The sequence below is a fragment of the Sus scrofa genome, chromosome 15 (genome assembly GCF_000003025.6).
Source record: "Sus scrofa isolate TJ Tabasco breed Duroc chromosome 15, Sscrofa11.1, whole genome shotgun sequence".
Lineage (NCBI taxonomy): Eukaryota > Metazoa > Chordata > Mammalia > Artiodactyla > Suidae > Sus > Sus scrofa.
Window position 1 is genome coordinate 53,990,429 of NC_010457.5, and position 19,882 is coordinate 54,010,310.

Consider the following 19,882-nt stretch of genomic DNA (forward strand, 5'->3'; position numbering starts at 1 on the left):
TATTTTTTATTATTATCATTATTTTTTGTTTTTGTTTTTTGTCCTTTTAGGGCTGCAACCACGGCATACGGAGGTTCCCAGGCTAAGGGTCTAATCAGAGCTGAGGCTGCTGGACTATGCCAGAGCCACAGCAACACCCAGATCCGAGCTGCATTTGAGACCTACACCACAGCTGACGGCAACGCAGGATCCTTAATCCACTGAGCGAGGCCAGGGATCGAACCTGCAACCTCATGGTTCCTAGTCAGATTCATTTCCACTGCACCATGATGGGAACTGCTGTACTATTTTAATGAAAATTCAAATGAACTTTAAAGCAACAGCTATTGATGTGAAAGCATCTTTCTTACTTTTGTATACTAAGCCCATATATAGCAAATTAACTTCTAGACCATTCCACGGGTATCTCAAACTCAGTATGTCTGTCACTGAACTCCTAATTTAACTTAATGCCCTAAACATCCAACACTTCTGACCTGTCTTCCTCTTACATAGCCCAGTGAAGGAAATGGCAGCACTTATCCACAATCAAGACAGAAACCCAAGCGTCACAGTCAAGTCTTCCATTTTCCTTAACCCATCTCTCTCTGTCTCTCTCTCTCTCTTGTCTTTTTAGGGCCGTACCTGCAGCATATGGAAGTTCCTGGGCTAGGGATCGAATGAGCGCTGCAGCCACCAGTCCACGCCATAGTCACAGCAACGCCAGATCTGAGCCATTTCTGTGAACTACACGAAGCTCACTGCAACACTGGATCCTTAATCCATGAGCGAGGCCAGGGATCGAACCCACATCCTCATGGATACTAGTTGGGTTGGTTACCGCTGAGCCACGACAGGAAATCCCCACCTATCTTTTCAATCACTAAGTCCTAACCATTATATCTCCTAAATATCTTACAAATCTCTTTTTTCCACACCCACGGCCCACTTCTCTCGTCTAAACTACCATTACCTCTTGCAAATGCCACAGCAACTGCCTCCCTATTTGTGTCTCTACAACTCTGATCCTCCTGCAAGCCAGTTCCTCCACAGCTAGAGGCACCAATCACGGGTTGGCATGCTGGGGTACATGGGCCAAATCTGTCTATTCTGGTAAGGTCTATAGCTAAGAACGGCTTTTTCCCCCCATTTTTTAACAGTTAAAAAAAAAATCAAAAAAAGAACAGTTTTTGACATGTGAAAATTCTATGCAATTCAAATTTTCAGTGTCCCTAAATAAAGTTTTATTGGAATACAGCCACACTTGTTCATTTATATATCATCTATGGCAGCTTTGGGTCCACAGTGTCCAAGTTCTGTAGTTGAGACCACATGGCCCTCAAAGCCCAAAATACTTAGTATGTGATCCTTCATGGAAAATGTCTGCCAATCCCTGTTCTCAATCATAAATTTGATCATGTCCCTGTTCTGCGTCAAACCTTTCCTTAGCTCCTAAATGCCTTTATGATCAAGTGAAATGCTTGAAAGGAACTGGATATTCTGGACCCCATTCAACTGTCCAGTCTTAAACTTTACCACTCCCTTGCTTCTCTCTCCCAGGGAATTACAAGTGTACTGATGAGCTCCTCCATCACGTCACACCCTCTCTTGCTCTCAGGTTTTAGTATGTGGGCCATTCCTCTGCTCAGAAAACATCCCATCCCCTCACTTCACCTAACTTCTACTTAACCTCATGTTACTTCCAAAGTGTGTTTCCAAACAAAGTGTTACCACCTGGAGCTGTAACTTCCTGTTTCCTGACCTGTATATACTACTGGAATGTAAACTCTGGGAGGGGAGTTCCTGTCGTGGCTCAGCAGAAATGAATCTGACTAGCATCCATGAGGATGCAGGTTCAATCCCTAGCCTCATTTAGTGGGTTAAGGATCTGGCATTGCCGTGCGTTGTGTAGGCCACAGACACGGCTTGGATCTGGCATTGCTGGGGTCTGTGGCATAGGCCAGTGGCTACAGCTCCAATTCGACCCCTAGCCTGGGAACCTCCATATGCCTCGGGTGAGGGCCCAAAAAGCAATAAATAAATAAAACAAACAAACTCTAGGAGGGTCACTAACTATGTCTCTATTATTCCCCACTGAATCCCAGTGTCTGGAACAATGTGTGGCAGAAAGAAGACACCCAGTAAAAACACAGGGAATGTTTAAATGAATATTGAATGGGTATATTGTTTTGTACACTCCTTACACCTTTTGTTTACATGAAACATAGTAATCCCATATGCCATATCCAAACAAAAAGAATTTATTTGCAAGTGGAAGACTGGTATTACGGTAAGTGTTTCTATCAGATTCAAGATAGTGTTATCTACCTAAGTGAGCAAGCTGTTAGAGAGCAAACCCTTTTCTTTCACCTGATATGTATGTGAATGAGGCCCATTTAATTTGTGTATATGTCCTGACAGGTTTTTAAAATTCTCCATCTTCAGATCCTTTTGCAATGCTGAACATTCTCCACACTTTTATTAAGTCAGCAAGTCAATAGTAAGCTTGCCAGCACAATAGGTGTATTACCTTTATTCTCTACCAATCCTCTAACAAATAAGATCTTTTTCTTTTTTGAAAATGAAGTGGAAATATACATATTTTATACATGTATAATTAAGTAGTGTTTAGATTCTAGAGGCTGACAAATATAGATTTGGAAGTCAGCTCTGTTATGAGACATATGCTTCTGAACAAATTAATTAACTTCTTAACCCTCAGGCTCTTCAACTGTAAAATGGGGAAAATAATAGAAAAGTAATTCACAGGCTAAGAATTAAATGAGGTATGTTATATATAAAATGCTTAGCAGTTAACACAGAGCCTGGCAAACTATAATACCTAGAAGTGTTAGCTATTAAGTTAACATTAATACTATAACTTTATAAGTCTGCTTTAATAATATTAATACTGGAGGTTTATGCTTTAACTTTCTTTGGCTAATGAAGTAACCCAACATTTGATAGGCCTTTCCCTTTAGGAAAGAGAAAAAGTCTAATAAAGTGAATAGAGAAAATAAAAACATAAATTCTGTACCTTTTTTTAGGAGTATTACTCCCAGAAGAGATTTTATCAGATGCTTTGTAAGAATATGTCTTCTTCAAGTTAGACTGCTTTTAAACACATTTTAAAAAGAGAGGAGTTTTAGAAAACTTTAAAATATGAAAAAAATAAGATACAAAATATCATAATGATAATTTTCCTCTGACTAATCAAGTCATCAAATAAATCATCTGAAAATAAGCTCATAAATTATCAACTTTCAGGGTCTAAAGGTAGTTAGAAATGAAATGTAAATATCTCAGTTCTTCCAAATCTTAAGGAACATATGATCAAAGAGTTCCCATTGTGGCTCAACAGAAATGAACCCGACTAGTATCCATGAGGATGCAGGTCCAATCCTTGGCCTCTCTCAGTGGGCTAAGGATCCATCAATTGCCATGAGCTGCAGGGAGTATAGGTGGCAGACAAGGCTCAGATCTGGCATTGCTGTGGCTGTGGAATAGGCCGGTAGGTATAGCTGCAATTCGACCCCTAGCATGGGGACTCCCATATGCTGCACCTGCCGCCCCAAAAGGAAAAAATTTTTGAATATATGATCAAAATAATTCTTTGAGAGACAGCAAGAGCCAAAGTCTCAAAAATGATTCAGTTACATTCTGTATACTTTAATAAAGCAGAAAACATTCATCAGAAAATCTAGAATATTTGTCTATTAGCCCAGTATTCTAATTAGTGGAAATCTCCTTATGGGTATTTAATCTGTAATAGTTACCTAAGATCCAAAACAAAGCAAGAAAGTGTGTGTGTAAAACTTTAGTGAGAACATTTAAAAATCAGGCTTATTTTTTCATTAACTATAAGTGTTATTTTATCTACAAAAAGACTCCAAACTAAATGCATTACAAAAATAGGTTTAAAAGGATAAAAATAAGGTATTTTCTCAAATACTTTTAACTGTTCTATTAACCCCAGATATCATATATTACATATTGTGTTCTGTTCATATAATTTTTCTTTCCAAATTTTATTTTCTGTTATATATGGCACTTTCCTCTTTGAGTGGAATTAAAACAAAAATTTAAAATAGGAGTTGCAGAGTTCCCATCATGGCTCAGTGGAAATGAATCTCACTAGACTCCATGATGAAGCAGGTTCAATTCCTGGCCTCACTCAGTGGGTTAAGGATCCAGCTTTGCTGTGAGCTGTGGTGTAGATCACAGACGTGGCTTGCATCTGATGTTGCTGTGGCTGTGGCGTAAGCCAGCGGCTATAGCTCCTATTCGACCCCTAGCCCAGGAACCTCCATATGCCGCAGGTGTGGCCCTAAAAACACAAAGAAAAAAATAAATAAAATAGGAGTTGCATCAATACGGAATGAAATAAATAAGAATCACTTCTTTAATAAAAGCAAACCTTCTTCTCTGAAGTTGATTCAACTGGTACTTGATTAGAGGAATATTGTTCAGTGCCCGAAGATACAGCATTAGAACTGAAAAACAATAAAATCAAATGATCTCAAATGTTAAAAAGTAATTACCTAAAACATGAATCATCACACTTGCACTCTTAGAAAGGCAGATGAGTTTATATTAATCTTTTTTATATTTTAGAACTGATGATTTTTAAAATAATCTTCCCCTAAAGTTTAGATTTAAGGCTCTTCAAAAGTGTTTTAAGTTTGAAGAAAAACTGTTAAGCTATTGCACAACAAAGTGATTATAGTCAATAATATACTGTATTGTAAACTTCAGAGTTACTAAGAGATTAGATCTTAATTGTTCTCAACACAAAAAGAAGCGATACTCAAGTGATATGATAAATGCTGTGATCACAGAACAATATATATATATATATATATATATGTAACAAACCAACATGCGGTACATGTCATACTTACACAGTGTTGTATATCAATTATATCCCAATTAAAAAAAAAAAAACCTGACAAATGACTGAGTACATGTACAGACACTAAAAAGTAGGCAACAACTATATTCCCTCCCCTCTTTCCATAACGTAAGAAGGAAATATGGTATATCAATTCCTCAACACTGAGCCCAATGCTGCTGCTTTAATCAACAGGAAAGCAGCTTTCTATCTACTATACTATACTCCACTACTTCCTATCTGCCAAGAAAGCATTTTATGGTTTATCTTTCTCCTATCTTCTCCCACCCCCAAAATGACTAAAAGAGGTAGGTGAAAACAGTTATCTTTAATGATGTTATCATGTGTGGTGCCTGTAAATTGGTATGCAATGAACCATTTAAACAACAAAAAATTCAGATGTTATTTTTAAAAAATGAAAAATGAACCTTGGTAGAGAAAACTTCCTCGGACACAATTCTTCATTAGCTTGAAGGATGAGTCTCTGAGGAGATTCTGTTTTGGCTTTAGCAAGCCAATTTCTACCCTATTGAACACAAGAAGAATCTTTTAAGGCACAGGAAGGAAAAATTAAATCAAACAAACAGACTTCTATGTTGTTTACCTTTTTTGTAAGGGTGCAAATCTTTACAAATTTGCTTTGCCCAGGAACATCTACCAAGAACCCCTCAGTTACGAGCTGGCGGGAAAAAGCCTTCCACCAGCTCTCTGTGTGATCCTTGCCAGTGCCAAAGAAACTGTGACTGCGGTATTTATCTTCAAGACGCTGGGAACTCTGAAATTGGGAATAAAATCGGTTTCTTAAAATACTTAATTAAGCAGGAGAAAGAAAACACAAAACTATTTACTGATCCTTTGGATTTAACACTATATTTCAGCTTTAAAAACCCATGAAATTTTTATATCCATCCTACTTGCTCTGAACACTTAAGTCACAGATAAATACATACTCAAAATCATGATCCTTGGAGGTCTCTTGTGGCACATCAGGTTAAGGATTCAGTGTTGTCAATGCAGTGGCTGGGCTGCTGCTGTGGCGTGGGTTCAATTCCTGGCCCAGGAAATTCCGTATGCCATGTGCATGGCCAAAAAAAAAAAGCATATGAAATCAAAATAGTCTTCCTTTTCTGTTTTAAATAATAGCAGGAATTTCACATATAAATCACATGCATTTCCAAGTGCATAAGTTTGGATATGTTTGGAATATTTAACCTTGGCTACTTAGAGCTTTTATGCTCATATTAGAAGCATGAGTGTTAAGACAGTGTGCCCCAGCTAGGAATCAGTAAGGGCAGAGCCACAGCTCACAGTTTCCAGTGCATGGCTGTTGTTACTAGGCTTTATGTCCCCAGTGTTCTGGCAAAGTTTACTTAATCATTTTTGACTTCACTAAGATATACCAGAAAGAGTAGGGGCATGCTAAACAGTTGATGTTTTGAGATATTTTCCTGTAAGTGAAGAGGATTCCAATGGGAGACTCTTCACAGCCACCAAGGTCTAGAAACACTGGGGAAGCCAGGCCTTCACATGCAACTCTCCTGTCCTCTGATGAAATGAGTCTCCCGCCCTTCACTCTCCACAGAGAACTTTTTCCATTCCCTTTGCCCTCTGACTACCTCTTTCATCCAAAGTACACAGCAAAGTACTACTTTTAAATGTGTACAGTACTATATGAAGAGAGGGTGCTCTGAAAAACTGCTCCTGTCCAATGCATTTGTGGTGAATATGGCAGATTGTAATTCAAGGGTCATTCTACCCTTCTTCTATTGTGACTTCTACCACAGAATCTGGGAAGTTACAAACACTATTTCTCAAACTCCCTTTCAACTAGGTTTCTGGATGTGACTTAAGTTCCACTGAACAGAGGTATTTCTGCATGACGTCTATACACAGGAAGTAATGAGAGGCTACTTTGCTGTTTTTGCATGTATGTATGACTGTAAAGATGTTTGCTTTTTACAAGTGTTAGCAAAGAATCTTGCATACAGCTACTAGCTTTCCAAAAAACAAGAGGAATTCATTTTGCTGATACAGATGATAAAAGGTGGCTCCCAGAGCAAACAGAAGGAAAACCTTCCTGATTGTTATACTTCTCTATTCAGTGCAGTCTGGAGTCAAGAGCTGCAGTGGGAGCTTCCCAAACTGACAGTTTGGTGACCACAGAAGAGGAAGCTGCTTCCATGGCAGACTATTTTGCAATATAAACTTATCAACAACATTACAAGCCATATAATTTTTTTTTCTTTTTATGGCCACACCTATGGAAGTTTTTGGGCTAGCGGTCAAATTGGAGCTGCAGCTGCCAGCCTAGACCACAGCCACAGGCATGACAGATCCAAGCCGCATCCACAACCTACACCACAGCTTGCAGCAATGCCGGATCCTTAAGCCACTGAGCGAGGCCAGGGATTGAACCCACATCCTCACAGAGATTAGTCGGGTTCTTAACCTGTTAAGCCTTGACGGGAACTTCTATAAGCCATTTAATACCCAATAATTAATACCTTTCTGTTTAAATTAACTGGTGTGATCATGAGCTTCCCAAAAAATACTATACTTTAGGACATACTCTCGTTTCAAAAACATGATTAAAACTACCTATAATTTCCCAATGGCTGCCTATAGTCAAAGCATCTTTTATCAAAAGTGTTATCTAATTCTGGAGCCATGATAAGGGTCAGAACTTTGAAAATGTGATCAGGAAAGAGCATTTCACTTAATCTCTTGGTTATGCAAATTAATTACTCTGTTTTCTAATCTAGAAAATTAAGATTAACTATATATCTTAATTTTTCACAAAGGGCTTTTAAAGATTCTTATGTGGGGACCTATTTAGACCCCTAAAACAAAATTCCTTAGGCAACATTTTTACTATTTAATTCCTAACAAAACTTGTTCTTTAAAAACAAAATTTTAAACTCCATTCACAAACTCCTGGATGGCCTGAATAATCATTTATACTATTTTTTTTTAAATCCTATATAAGTGAGAAGAATCATGTGCTGCTGAAATATTTGTTATATACGGATAAAATATCTCTCTAAATAAACTCCAAGAGTTTCAAGTTTAAAGTATCATCTTACAGACAACATTATCTGCAAAGATATTAATTCTTCTTAAATTAGTTAAGGTGGACGATTCACTAAATTCTCAAAGGAATTACATTTATTATTTTAAAAATAATGTCCCAGTAGGTACCAAGGTCAGTGAAATAGAGGTAAAAAAACTTGCCTTATTTTCACTGTAGTTGATGTCTACAAATTTTCATTAAGTGGTACTTTTTAAAAAGTTTTACACCTTATCTAGCAAGGGTAATATAAAATTTCACACAGAATAAACTTCTTAATTTGCAGACTCCCCGAAGAGACTGTCAGTATAATCGGTCTGACTTGGTTTTCAAATAATAGGTGAAATCTGATCCCTCTTGTGACCAGTTCAAGTTTGTCTAGGAGCCCACTTCCACTTATCTGTTGATACTGGATACTGCTGGATTACACCAAATTAAAACAAGGATAATTTTTATAAACTATACATTCAACTGGGATATACAGGTTTTGAGGATGACAGAAACAGAAGAAATTTTCGTGGCTCTCAATTATATTTAATTTATCCCTTGCAACTTAAATTCTTTTTATAAAAAAAAAATACATATAGCAGTACTCATAGCAACTAAGCCATGTGTTCCTTAGACAACACATCTACCATTAAATTTCTAATCAATCTTGAGATTTAAAAACAAGATTTTAAACTCCATTCAAAATCTAAAAACATCAGGACCTGAAGTTAACATGTTTTCAATGTTTCATTAAAATTTTTTCACAACTGACTAACTTAATAAGTCCCTTTCAAAACAAAACAAAAACTCAGAAAGTAAATATTTATGTGAAGTATCTGTCAATTTAACAGATAAATGCTGACCTAATTTATTTTTAAAATTCTACATACAAAGTGAGAATTTTAATATCTACTTTTAGTATAGTTTTAATAAATATACACAGGTGCAAAGGATTCTATCTCCTGTTTTTGGTTTATTCAACTAATATCAACATACAATACTTAACTTTACAGACTTCTAAATCAGGAATACAATTATATAAACAAAAGGACTACAAAACCTCATATTTGTACCTGCAATTGTTAGCATAATGCTGACATACTAATCACTCCAAAAATAAGGTGGCTGAATTAACTATTTATTCACTGGTGAAAGAAAAAAAAAACTTTCTTGGAAATTTTAAATGCTTCAGATAAGAAACAAAATAGAAGGAAAAAAATATATATATATACTACCAAATGTTGTTAGGAACTTAGACATTTACAAATAATCACTGAAATTAAAATTTTGCACAAAAAACTTACTACATTTTAGGGCATGAAAAAATACAAATTTGTTCTAACTGTCCCTTGACACATGAAGGTTAACTTTTCTTAATCATCCTAAAAAAAGACCAGTCTAGGGATTCATCCAACTGCAATGTAATAAATTGAAACAGTCTGGAAGCATTGTCTTAATGATAATACACAGATTTTGTCAAAAGTAATGAATGCAGTGCTTAACTGGAGCTTGATATGACTAGTTTCTAGTAACTCAACTAAAGCCAAAGCTATAAGTGCAATATAACAAACCTCAAAAGAAAAGTGTAATAGGAGTAAAAGAAGAACTCAGAAGGTGATTCACAGACATACTTACAGATCCCCGGAGAAATAAAATCGGAAGCCCAATTCCAAACTTTTCTCCTAAGATGGTCACAGCAGATAAGAGCTGGAATGCTTGTGGACCAAAGTCCTGTGACATATCCTCTGAATCTTCAGTGGAAAAGCAGTGATCCAATCTAAATAAAAACAACATGTTAAGAAAGGCTTTAGAGATAAAAAATAGAGTGTAACAATTTGCCGCTTAAAAAAAAAAATCTTAAATATGCCAACTGTTTCAGAAGTTACAAATAAAGTTCAATACAGCCAAGAGCATGTGAAATATGTAAAACATGAAATATAAAATATAATACAGCATCAAAGGTATGTTATGTTGATGGTTCTCAACCCAAGTTTCACAGAAGGTACCCTGGATCACAGACAGAAGAGAAGGAAGTTCACTTAAGGTCTGCAGCTCAAACAGCTCCACTTGATCAATTATATAAATACTGACTTTGATATGAGGATTTGGTGGAAGAAAAAGTTTATTGCCTACCCCGACCCCCTAAAAAAAGTCTTAAACTGAAAAAAATAAATCTCTTGTGCAATTAATTGTTAGTTTAAACTCTGATGGCTATAAAATAAGACAAAGATGATAAACTTTTCATTTAATTCCATGCAGAAGTTAAATTCCTAGGCCATCCTTCAAGTAGATTTGAAATGATCACTAAAACAAATGAGAATCCTTTATAGCACATTGAGAACAAAAGGACTCAGAAAATCAACTCATATAGTGCAACTACCTAATTCAGTTGCTTTCTTTATAATAAATAGCTTTGAAATAGCAGTAAGAATCTAGTCAGTATTCCAAACATAATATTTTTGGGAAAAAGACTATATTTAGGTTTATTCTTCTATTTTAATTTCTTTAGTAGGAAATTTAGCTCATTAATTTTCTTTTCTAATATAAGTGTTTAAAGCTAACAAATACCACAAGATACCACCTATGATGTAGCTTATGTTTGTAATACTAATATTACAAAATTAACATTATTGTAATTATCACTAAGTTCTAAAATGTTTTAATTTCTAGTTTGAGATCTTTGTTTGATTGATGAGTTACTTTAAAGCATTATTTCAAATTTCCTAATGAATGGGAATATTCGTTTATCCTCTTCTTTACTCCTAATTCAGTTACATCCTGGCCAAAATGTGGTGTGTTTGATAACAAGACATTGAAAACTTGAGACAGGCTACAGTACACTGGCCAGGAAATTTTTTCTATAAAAGCCAGAGAGTAAATAGCTTAGGCTTTGTAATCTCTATGTCACAACTGCTCAGCTCAACGCTGCAAAAACAGTCACAGATAATACATAAGCAAAAGGGCGTGGCTGTGTTTTAAGAAAACTTTATTTACGAAAACAGGCAGCAAGTGGATTTACTGCATAGGCCATAGTTTGCCAACCCTTGTTTTAATACAGAGTTAATTTTTATAAATATGCCATCTGTGTTTGAGAAGTGTAGCCTCTAATTCAGTGTTTCCCAGAAGACTGTAGATGTGCTGAAGGGTTAATCACTTCAGACCTTGAGGCTCTGGACAGAACCTGGCCTCAATTAGGCTTGTGTGCTCTAAAGGATTATCATTAACTATGTGGGTCATGAAATAAAAATGTTTGAGACACACTACTCTAATTGCTTGATACAGGCTTCTATAAACTGCATATGTGACAAATCAAACCGTATTACTATACTGACCAGATTTTCTGTTGCTTCCTAATTTTTTCATTGCTTAACCTACCAGTAACTAAAAATTACATCAAACTCTCCTACTCTGGTGGTGGATTTGTTGGTTTCTTACAGCTATTCTGCCAATTTATGCTTTATATATTTGTAGTGTTTTTTGTTTTTTGTCTTTAAGGAGCACAGAACAATTCTTTCCTCTTGGTGAAGGAATCATTTAGCACTGCATAGAGAACATTTCCATCCCGAAGAAAACTTCTTTTGTCTAATAATACAGCTACCACACCTAGTATATGTTTAGCTCAACTAGATATAGCATTTGTATTGTGTTCTTTAAATTAATACATAATTAGGAGTTCCATTGTGGCTTAGTGGTAACGAACCCAACTAGTATCCATGAGGATGCAGGTTTGATCCCTGGCTTCCTTCAGTGGGTTAAGGATCCGGCATTGCCATGAGCTGCTGTATAGGTCGCAGATGCAGCTTGGATTTAGCGTTGCTGTGGCTGTGGTGTAGGCCGGCGGCTGCAGCTCCAGTTGGACCCCTAGCCTGGAAACTTCCATATGATGCAGGTGTGGCTCCTGAAAAAAATTATATATATATTTTCTCTATATAATACATATAGTTTCTATATATTATATAGCTTATATATATAATACATATATAGTTAAAATGATTGTATATCTGTGTATGTGTGCAAAGGTCTACAAATTTAAAGACATCCGTAGATTCTTTTCCACCACCACAATCAGAACAAACAACAAAACCATCACTGCAAAATACTCCCCTGTGCTATTCCTTTGTGCTATATCCATCTAATCTCTGCCAACAATTAATCTTTCCTTCATCCTTACAGTATAGTTTTACATTTGAGAGAATATCATATAAATGGAATCACACTGTATAATTCGCGCTATCTCTTCTTTTTTGGGTAGAATCTGCTACTGAAACCATTCAGGCTAGGGAATTTTATTTTCAGAGGTTTTATAAGAAGGATCCAATTACTTCAATTGTTGTAGGATTATTTAGGTTCTGTACCTCATTGTGGGTGAGCTTTATTAGTTTGAGGTTTTCAAGGAATTGGTCTATTTCATTTAAAGTATTGAATGTATGTGTACCAAATTATTCATAGTGTTTCCTTAAATCCTTTTAATGTCTGTTGGGCCTGTGGTGAGTGAAATTCCCTCTTTCCCTTCTGATATTGGCCATCTGTATCTCTTTTTTTTTCTTTTTAGAAGTTTCTATAGACTTGATTAACTTTTTCAAAGAATGAGCTTTTGATTTTTTGAGTTGTTTTTCTCTATTGTTTTTCTGTTTTCTATTTCACAGATTTATGCTCTTACCTTTCTTATTTCCTTCCTTCTGCTTCCTTGTAGATTTCTTTACACTTATTTGCTTATTTGTAAGGTGGAAGTTTAAATATTAATTTGAAACTTTTCTTCTAAGTGTAATGCTTTAATTTCCCTTTCAGTATTGCTTTAGCTGCACCTCATACATTCTGTATCTTCATTTCACTCAGTTCAAACTACTTTCCTGAGACTTCCTCTTTAACTAATGGATTCTTTAGTAGTGTGTTACTTAATTTCCAATTGTTTGGAGACTTTCCTGTAATTTCTATTTTGACTCCATTTTAATTAGAAAACATATTCTGTATAAATACCAATCTGTTAAATTTGTTAAGGTTTGTTTTTTGACCCAGAATAGAGGTCTATTTTTGTGAACATTCCATGTGCACCTAAAAAGAATGTGCATTTGCAGTTGTTGGGTGGAATGTTTTATAAAAGTCAATTAGGGAGCTCCTATTATGGTTCAGCAGGTTAAGAACCCAACATAGTGTCCATGAGGATGAGGGTTTGATCCCTGGCCTCACTCAGTGGGTTAAGGATCTGGCATTGCCACAAGCTGCAGCACAGGTTGTAGATGCGGCTGAGATCTAGTGCTGCTGTGACGATGGCCAGCAGCTGCAGCTCTGATTCGACCTCTAGCTTGGGAACTTCTATATGCCACAAGTGTGGCCATAGAAAGAAAAAAAAGAAAAAAGAAAAAAAAGTCAATTTAGATCCAGCTTGTTGACAGTCCTATTCATTCTTCTATTTTCTTACTGATTTTCTGTCTACTAATTCTATTAATTAGTGAGAGATGTTGAAATCACCACCTCTAATTGTGGATTTCTCTATTTCTCCATTCAATATTGTGAATTCTTTTGTTAAGTATACATATATTTAGGTTAATGTGTTCTTGGATATAATGGTTATCTTTATGTGTCACTTTGGCTAGGCTGTGGTGCCCAGTAGTTTGGTTAAACACTCATCTAGATGTTTCTATGATGGCATTTTGTAGATGAAATTAACATTTAGTTTTAAGCAAAGGAGATGACCCTTGATAATGTGAGCAGGTCTCATCCAATCAGATGAAGGCTTAAAGAGCAAAGACTGAGGAGAACAAGGAATTGTGACTCAAGTCTGTAACATAGAAATTCTGCGCAGCTATCCAGCCTGACAGGCTGCCTACAGATTTCAGACTTGCCAACCCCCCAACTGCATGAGCCACTTCCTTGAAATCAACCTCTCTTTCATCACTTCTCAATCTGTGTGTGTGTGCACGCATGCATACACATATGCACATATGTTTCTCTGAAGAACTTTGATACTTTGGTAAACTGATCGTTTTATCATTATATAATGTCCTTCTTTATCCCTAGTAATATTCATTCTCCAGTCTCCATTATCCGACATTAAAATAACAACTCCAGCTTTCTTTTGATTAATGTCTTTATGGTATACAGTTTTTATCCTTTAATTTTTATTTCTTCTTTTGGGGGGGCCACACTCCCAGCATATGGAGGTTCCCAGGCTAGGGGTCAAATAAGAGCCGCAGCTGCAACCCACGCCACAGCCACAGCAACTCGGATCCAAGCCACGTCTGAGACCTACACCACAGCTTACAGCAACACCAGATCCTTAACCCACTGAGCGAGGCCAGGGATTGAACCTACAATCTCATGGTTCCTAGCCGGATTTGTTTCTGCTTCGCTATGACAGGAACTCCATATCCTTTTATTTTTAATCTACCTATATAATATACCTGCAGTGGATTTCTTATGGATAGCATATAGTTGGGTCATATTTTTAAACCTATTTTAACAGTTCTTACCTTTAAATGGTGTTTTAGACCATTTACATTTAATGTAATTATTGATACGTTTAGGTTTAGTTCTATTGTTTTACTGGTATATCTATTTACACAAGGAAAATACTGCAATATTGTTTGCTTTGTCTTCTGTTTTAATAAGTAAATCCATTATTTTGTGTTTTAAAAACTGCAGTAGTGGAGTTGCCATTGTGGCACAGTGGAAACACATCCAACTAGTATCCATGAGGATGAGGGTTTGATCCCTGGCCTCACTCAGTGGGTTAAGGATCTGGTGATGCTGTGAGCTGTGGTGTAGGTCGAATATGTGGCTCGGATCCCATATCACTGTGGCTCTGGTGTAGGCCGGCAGCTGTAGCTCCCATTCAACCCCTAGCCTGGGAACTTCCATATGCTGCAGGTGCTGTCCTAAAAAGCGACAAAAAAAACCATGCAGTAGTATCAATCAACAAAAATTCAGTTAAAAATTATTTGAAAAGGAAGGGAAAGAAACAATGACTTTTAGAATATCCGTCTAGAAGAAGAAAAACTTTACCTGGACCTGCAATTATCACAGCATTTTTCAGTTCCCATAATTCCCAAGGAGGCCTTTCGTAGCTGTTTGTCTTCAAAATGAGACAAGATGATTCTACCCAAGAGAAAATTTTAAATTAAATAAAAGAACAAAAACATAAATGTTAAATTCATTGTTGAAAATGATGAGGTGAAATCACCATTAATTGATTCACCTGGGACCTCATTATTTGGCTTCAGTTTACTGAGGCACAAAGAAACTTCCCTTAAAAATTAGTACATATGGCGTTCCCATTGTGGCGTGGTGGAAATGAATCCAACTAGGAACCATAAGGTTGAGGGTTCGATCTCTGGCCTCACTCAATGGGTTAGGTCACAGACGCAGCTCAGATCCATGTTGCTATGGCTCTGCAGTAGGCTGGCAGCAACAGCTCCGACTAAACCCCTAGCCTGCGAACCTCCATATGCCACGGGTGTGGCCCTAAAAAGACAAAAAGACAAAAAAAAAAAAAAAAAATTCAATACATATGTGACACCAACAAAATATTTCCTAAATACTTCTAACTATTTTTTATAAAACTTTTTTCTTTAAGAGTACATCAACACATCCTTGTTATTAATTAATAAACAATACCTACTGTCGTCTACACCTGCTGGAATGAAGATATTTTTCCATCTTCGCCATCATCTTTAATTTGTATAATCGAAAGTTTTCATTGCATATCTCACTAAGGAGGTGCCTGTTAATTGAAAATATCACAGGAATATGTAAAATCGTATTAGCAATTTTATTTCACATATTTATTCTGTGATTATGATCTGTCATTCCCATTATACAATAAACTCTGTAAAAACATGCATCATATCTGCTTTTATTTACTACTGTATCCCCAGCACAGAGCATAATGTTTGGAATATAATGGGTACTCAAAAAAAATTGTTTCAATGATAAATAAAAGCAAAACATATATTAGATAGGCTCTCTCATCATTTGTTTTTTTGGCTTCGCCCATGGTATGTGGAAGTGCCCAGACCAGAAACTGAAACCACACCAACCCAAGCTGCTGCAGTAATAACACTGGATCCTGAACCCGTGCACCACAAGAGAACTCCAGCATTCTCATCCTTTTAACAAAATGGGCTAATAAATCCATCCAAGAGCTCAATTTATATAACTACATAGAGATGCCTTTTGAAAATACATAATCTCAGCAGCCCCATCAGTTACCACATACAAGTTTTTTCCTTAATTTTTTTTCCCCTAGGAATGAAGGAATCAGTTGGTAAACACTGCCCTTAAATTTTTGTAAGATGAAGTTTTCTTTTCAATGTCAGTCCCAAGCAACATAAGTATCGACAAAATACCTGTTGAGTATTTAAATAGAACGGTTTTCCTACATCTAAACACTAAGCATAATATTTTTTTCGTAGAAGTCACTCAAGTACAGTACAACATGATCATTCACACATGGCCAAGAAGAGCTGGCATCTTTTCACAGTACTCACAAAGAAAACAGCAGTGGTAACCAGAGCCAAATTGGGGTTGGTAGAAGTCATATGAAATAAGCATCATGGTAGCATGGGAAGAAAAAGACAATAACAAAATAAATGGTATCTAAAGTAACTATGGCTGGGGGGATGCACTGAGGGTTTGGGATGGAAATGCTATAAAATTTGGTTGTGACGATTGTTGTACAACTATAAATGTAATAAAATTCATTGAGTAATAAAAAAAGAAAGAAAAAATAAATAAATAAAGTAACTATGGTTGAAGACATATCAAAACTTGAGAGAATTTGAAAGAAAGAAAAAATAAATAAATAAAGTAACTATGGTTGAAGACATATCAAAACTTGAGAGAACCTGAAGAGAAAACCAGTCCATCCATGAACAATTTTTTAAGAGTGTTCCAGAAGATCTGTGTGACATTTCCGATATAATACTGATCTAGTTAATTCTTTACACTAGATGAGGTGTAGATGAAATGAGGTCATCTCCTCTGGGTGGCAACACACCACAAACGTTCTTCTCAGACATCTTCCAAAGTTTTCTCTTGGTTTTAAATGCACTCATACATATTACTCTAAATTTTGGACATTGCCTCAAATACTTTCAAAACATATGGAAAGAAAGAAAGAAATTTGCAAGGGTAAAAGCAGATTAAAAATAAATAAATGTTTTTACCTATTTAGGTTAATGTCTGCTGGAGCCCAGAGAATGTGACAAGAACTTTGAAGTCCATCACGGCCAGCTCTACCAATCTCCTGGTAATATGATTCTATCTCCTTAGGAGCACCATAATGAATGACTTTACGAATGTCAGCTTTATTAATGCCCATTCCAAAAGCTATGGTAGCTATGACACACTAGGAATAAATAACATGGTTTGACAAACATTTAGCAAAACTAAAGGCCTTATATATTTACTTTTTGGTAAGAATAATCAATTCGTTAACTAAAGGCTCTAACTTGAAATTGAAGTGAATGTAATTTCAACCAATCACTTAAAGATTAAAAGATTATCTGCCCAATTTATACATTAAGGAATAGCAACCATAAAACCAGATCTCTGTTCCTTATCTATAAGAATAGAGTTGTTTTGCTGAATGTCTATGAATGAAAGACACAAAAAGGCTCTTAAAATAATCATTATATTATGTGAAACTTTGGATTATGATGAAGTTTTATATTAAGATAAAAAGCATTTATAGAGGAGTAATTACATAAATATATAATATTTGAAAATAAATATACTGACCTAACCAAAATTATGATTTTAATCTATTGGGAGTGAAGAGGGTAGAAACTCCTGGATGAGCTGAGGAAAAGCACAGAAAGGGATGCACAGTGTTGCACTTTCATCTTTCAAAGTGGGGAATCAAGAGATGATGCCTAAACCTAATAAACAACTAAATAGCAGCAGCATAAGCAAATTATGGCAAGATACAGTGGCAAACACCAAAAGAATAAGCTGAAAGAGTTGCGAGTAGGAAACAGAAGCAAAGAAGGAATGAGGGGCTGGCACTTTTCATTGTAAGCACCGGAGAACTATAAACTGTGTGTGTGTGTAACTGAAAAATATTTTAAAATGTATTAAGATGCACCAAGAGTAGAAAAGAGAAAGGGGGAGTTTCTGTTGTGGCTCAGCGGTAACGAACCCAACTAGTATCCATGAAGATGCTGATTCAATCCCTGGCCTCACTCAGTGGGTTAAGGATTCCACGTTGCTGTGAGCTGTGGTGTAGGTAGCAGACGAGGCTTGAGGGATCTGGCCTTCCTGTGGCTATGCTGTAGGCTGGCAGCTACAGCTCTGATTTGACTCCTAGTCTGGGAATTTCCATGTACCTTGGGTGCAGCCCTAAAAAGCAAAAAGAAAAAGAAAAGAGGAAGGAAGGGAGACAGGAAGGAAAGAAGGAAGGAAGAAAGGGAGGGAGGGCCAGAGAGAGAAAGAGAGAGGGGAAAAAAAAAATTTTAAGTATGAGAAAGATGACACAAAAATTCATATAGGGATGAAAATAATATTAAGAAAAAGCCTGGAGTGAAAAAAACCAGGCAGTTTTGCTATATTTAAGAGAAAATAAGCAATCTAATAATAATTCCAATTTTCTTTTTTTACTTTTTGCTTTTTAGGGCCTCATCTGCGCCATAAGGAGGTTTCCAGACTAGGGGTCGAATCGGCTACAGCTGCCGGCCTACGCCACAGCCACAGCACACCAGATTAGAGCTGGGTCTGCGACCTACACCACAGCTCATGGCAACACCAGATCCTAAACCCACTAAGTGAGGCCAGGCATCAAACCTGCAACCTCATGGTTCCTAGTCAGAATCGTTTCCATTGCGCCACAACAGGAACTCCCCAATTTTCTTTTTTTTTTAATGTTATTTCTTATTCAATTTCTCCCAGCTTTACTGAGATATAATTGACTTGTAACACTGTGTAACTTTAAGACATATAATATGATGATTACCACATTTAAAAAAAGGACAATGACTGATTACCTCATAAGGTTAGTTAACACTTCCATCATCCTACCTGGTTACTGTGTGTGTATATATGTATGTGTGTGTCTGTATGAATCATCATATGATACTGTTTTTAGATGAGACAACCTGTTCTACAGACATGATTATCACAATATCCTTAGACTCCCAAGTATAAATGAAAATACCTTATCAAATTATTTATAACATCATTCCAAAAAGGAAAGGAATTCAAACCTCCTTGAAAAGGCAAATAAAATATAAAAGCACATTTAAAAAAAGGTCGGATTAAAAGTAAGAATGAATGGTCACAGACTCAAATGTAAATCTACCATGTAAATGTGTTTAGATTTGGTTATCAATAATAGGAAGGAGGAGTTCCTGTCATGGCGCAGTGGTTAACGAATCTGACTAGGAACCATGAGGTTGCGGGTTCGGTCCCTGCCCTTGCTCAGTGGGTTAAGGATCTGGCATTGCCGTGAGCTGTGGTGTAGGTCGCAGAAGCGGCTCGGATCCCGCGTTGCTGTGGCTCTGGCGTAGGCTGGCGTCAACAGCTCCGATTCGACCCCTAGCCTGGGAACCTCCATGTGCCGCAGGAGCGGCTCAAGAAATAGCAAAAAGACAAAAAAAAACAAAAAACAAAAACAGGAAAGAAAAAAATCTTTTTTTCTAAAATTATAAAATAGAAAACACTAAGATTCTAAACATCAATCAATCCAAGACATTAAGAGCTGGGAGATCAGCTCTACATTTAGGCCCAGACTAAAGTATAAGTCAACTGGAAAAAGGAGAGTGAATGTCTACAATTCTGTACGTGAATGCATTCAGTAGGCACTAAATAAATACTCAAAGGCAAGTAATCAACTCCAGGAGAATCAGACTATTCTATATAAATGAGGAAATGTATTTTCATCACCCTGAGAAGATATCTGAGAACTCAATGCAAATGTGAAGCTTTTGAATTATTTCATGACAAAGGAGTACACTGGGCCAGTT

The 19,882-nt window shown here is 36.4% G+C and overlaps 1 protein-coding gene across 11 annotated transcripts in view; it reads right to left on the bottom strand.

Annotated features, from left to right (window-relative positions):
* Positions 1–19,882, bottom strand: part of WRN (Werner syndrome RecQ like helicase) — a 127,888-nt gene that overhangs the window by 23,461 nt on the left and 84,545 nt on the right. For 8 of the 11 annotated variants that reach the window (XM_021075787.1, XM_021075790.1, XM_021075783.1 and 5 more), the window contains 8 exons: positions 17,090–17,271; positions 15,544–15,645; positions 14,928–15,020; positions 9,561–9,702; positions 5,475–5,645; positions 5,299–5,396; positions 4,397–4,472; positions 3,017–3,093 (listed from right to left, as the gene is read on the bottom strand). In XM_021075787.1, coding sequence (XP_020931446.1) covers positions 3,017–3,093; positions 4,397–4,472; positions 5,299–5,396; positions 5,475–5,645; positions 9,561–9,702; positions 14,928–15,020; positions 15,544–15,645; positions 17,090–17,271 — 941 coding nt within the window. The remainder of the gene's footprint in view (positions 1–3,016; positions 3,094–4,396; positions 4,473–5,298; positions 5,397–5,474; positions 5,646–9,560; positions 9,703–14,927; positions 15,021–15,543; positions 15,646–17,089; positions 17,272–19,882) is intronic. The other 3 variants (XM_021075784.1, XM_021075786.1, XM_021075789.1) reach the window with 1 other exon arrangement.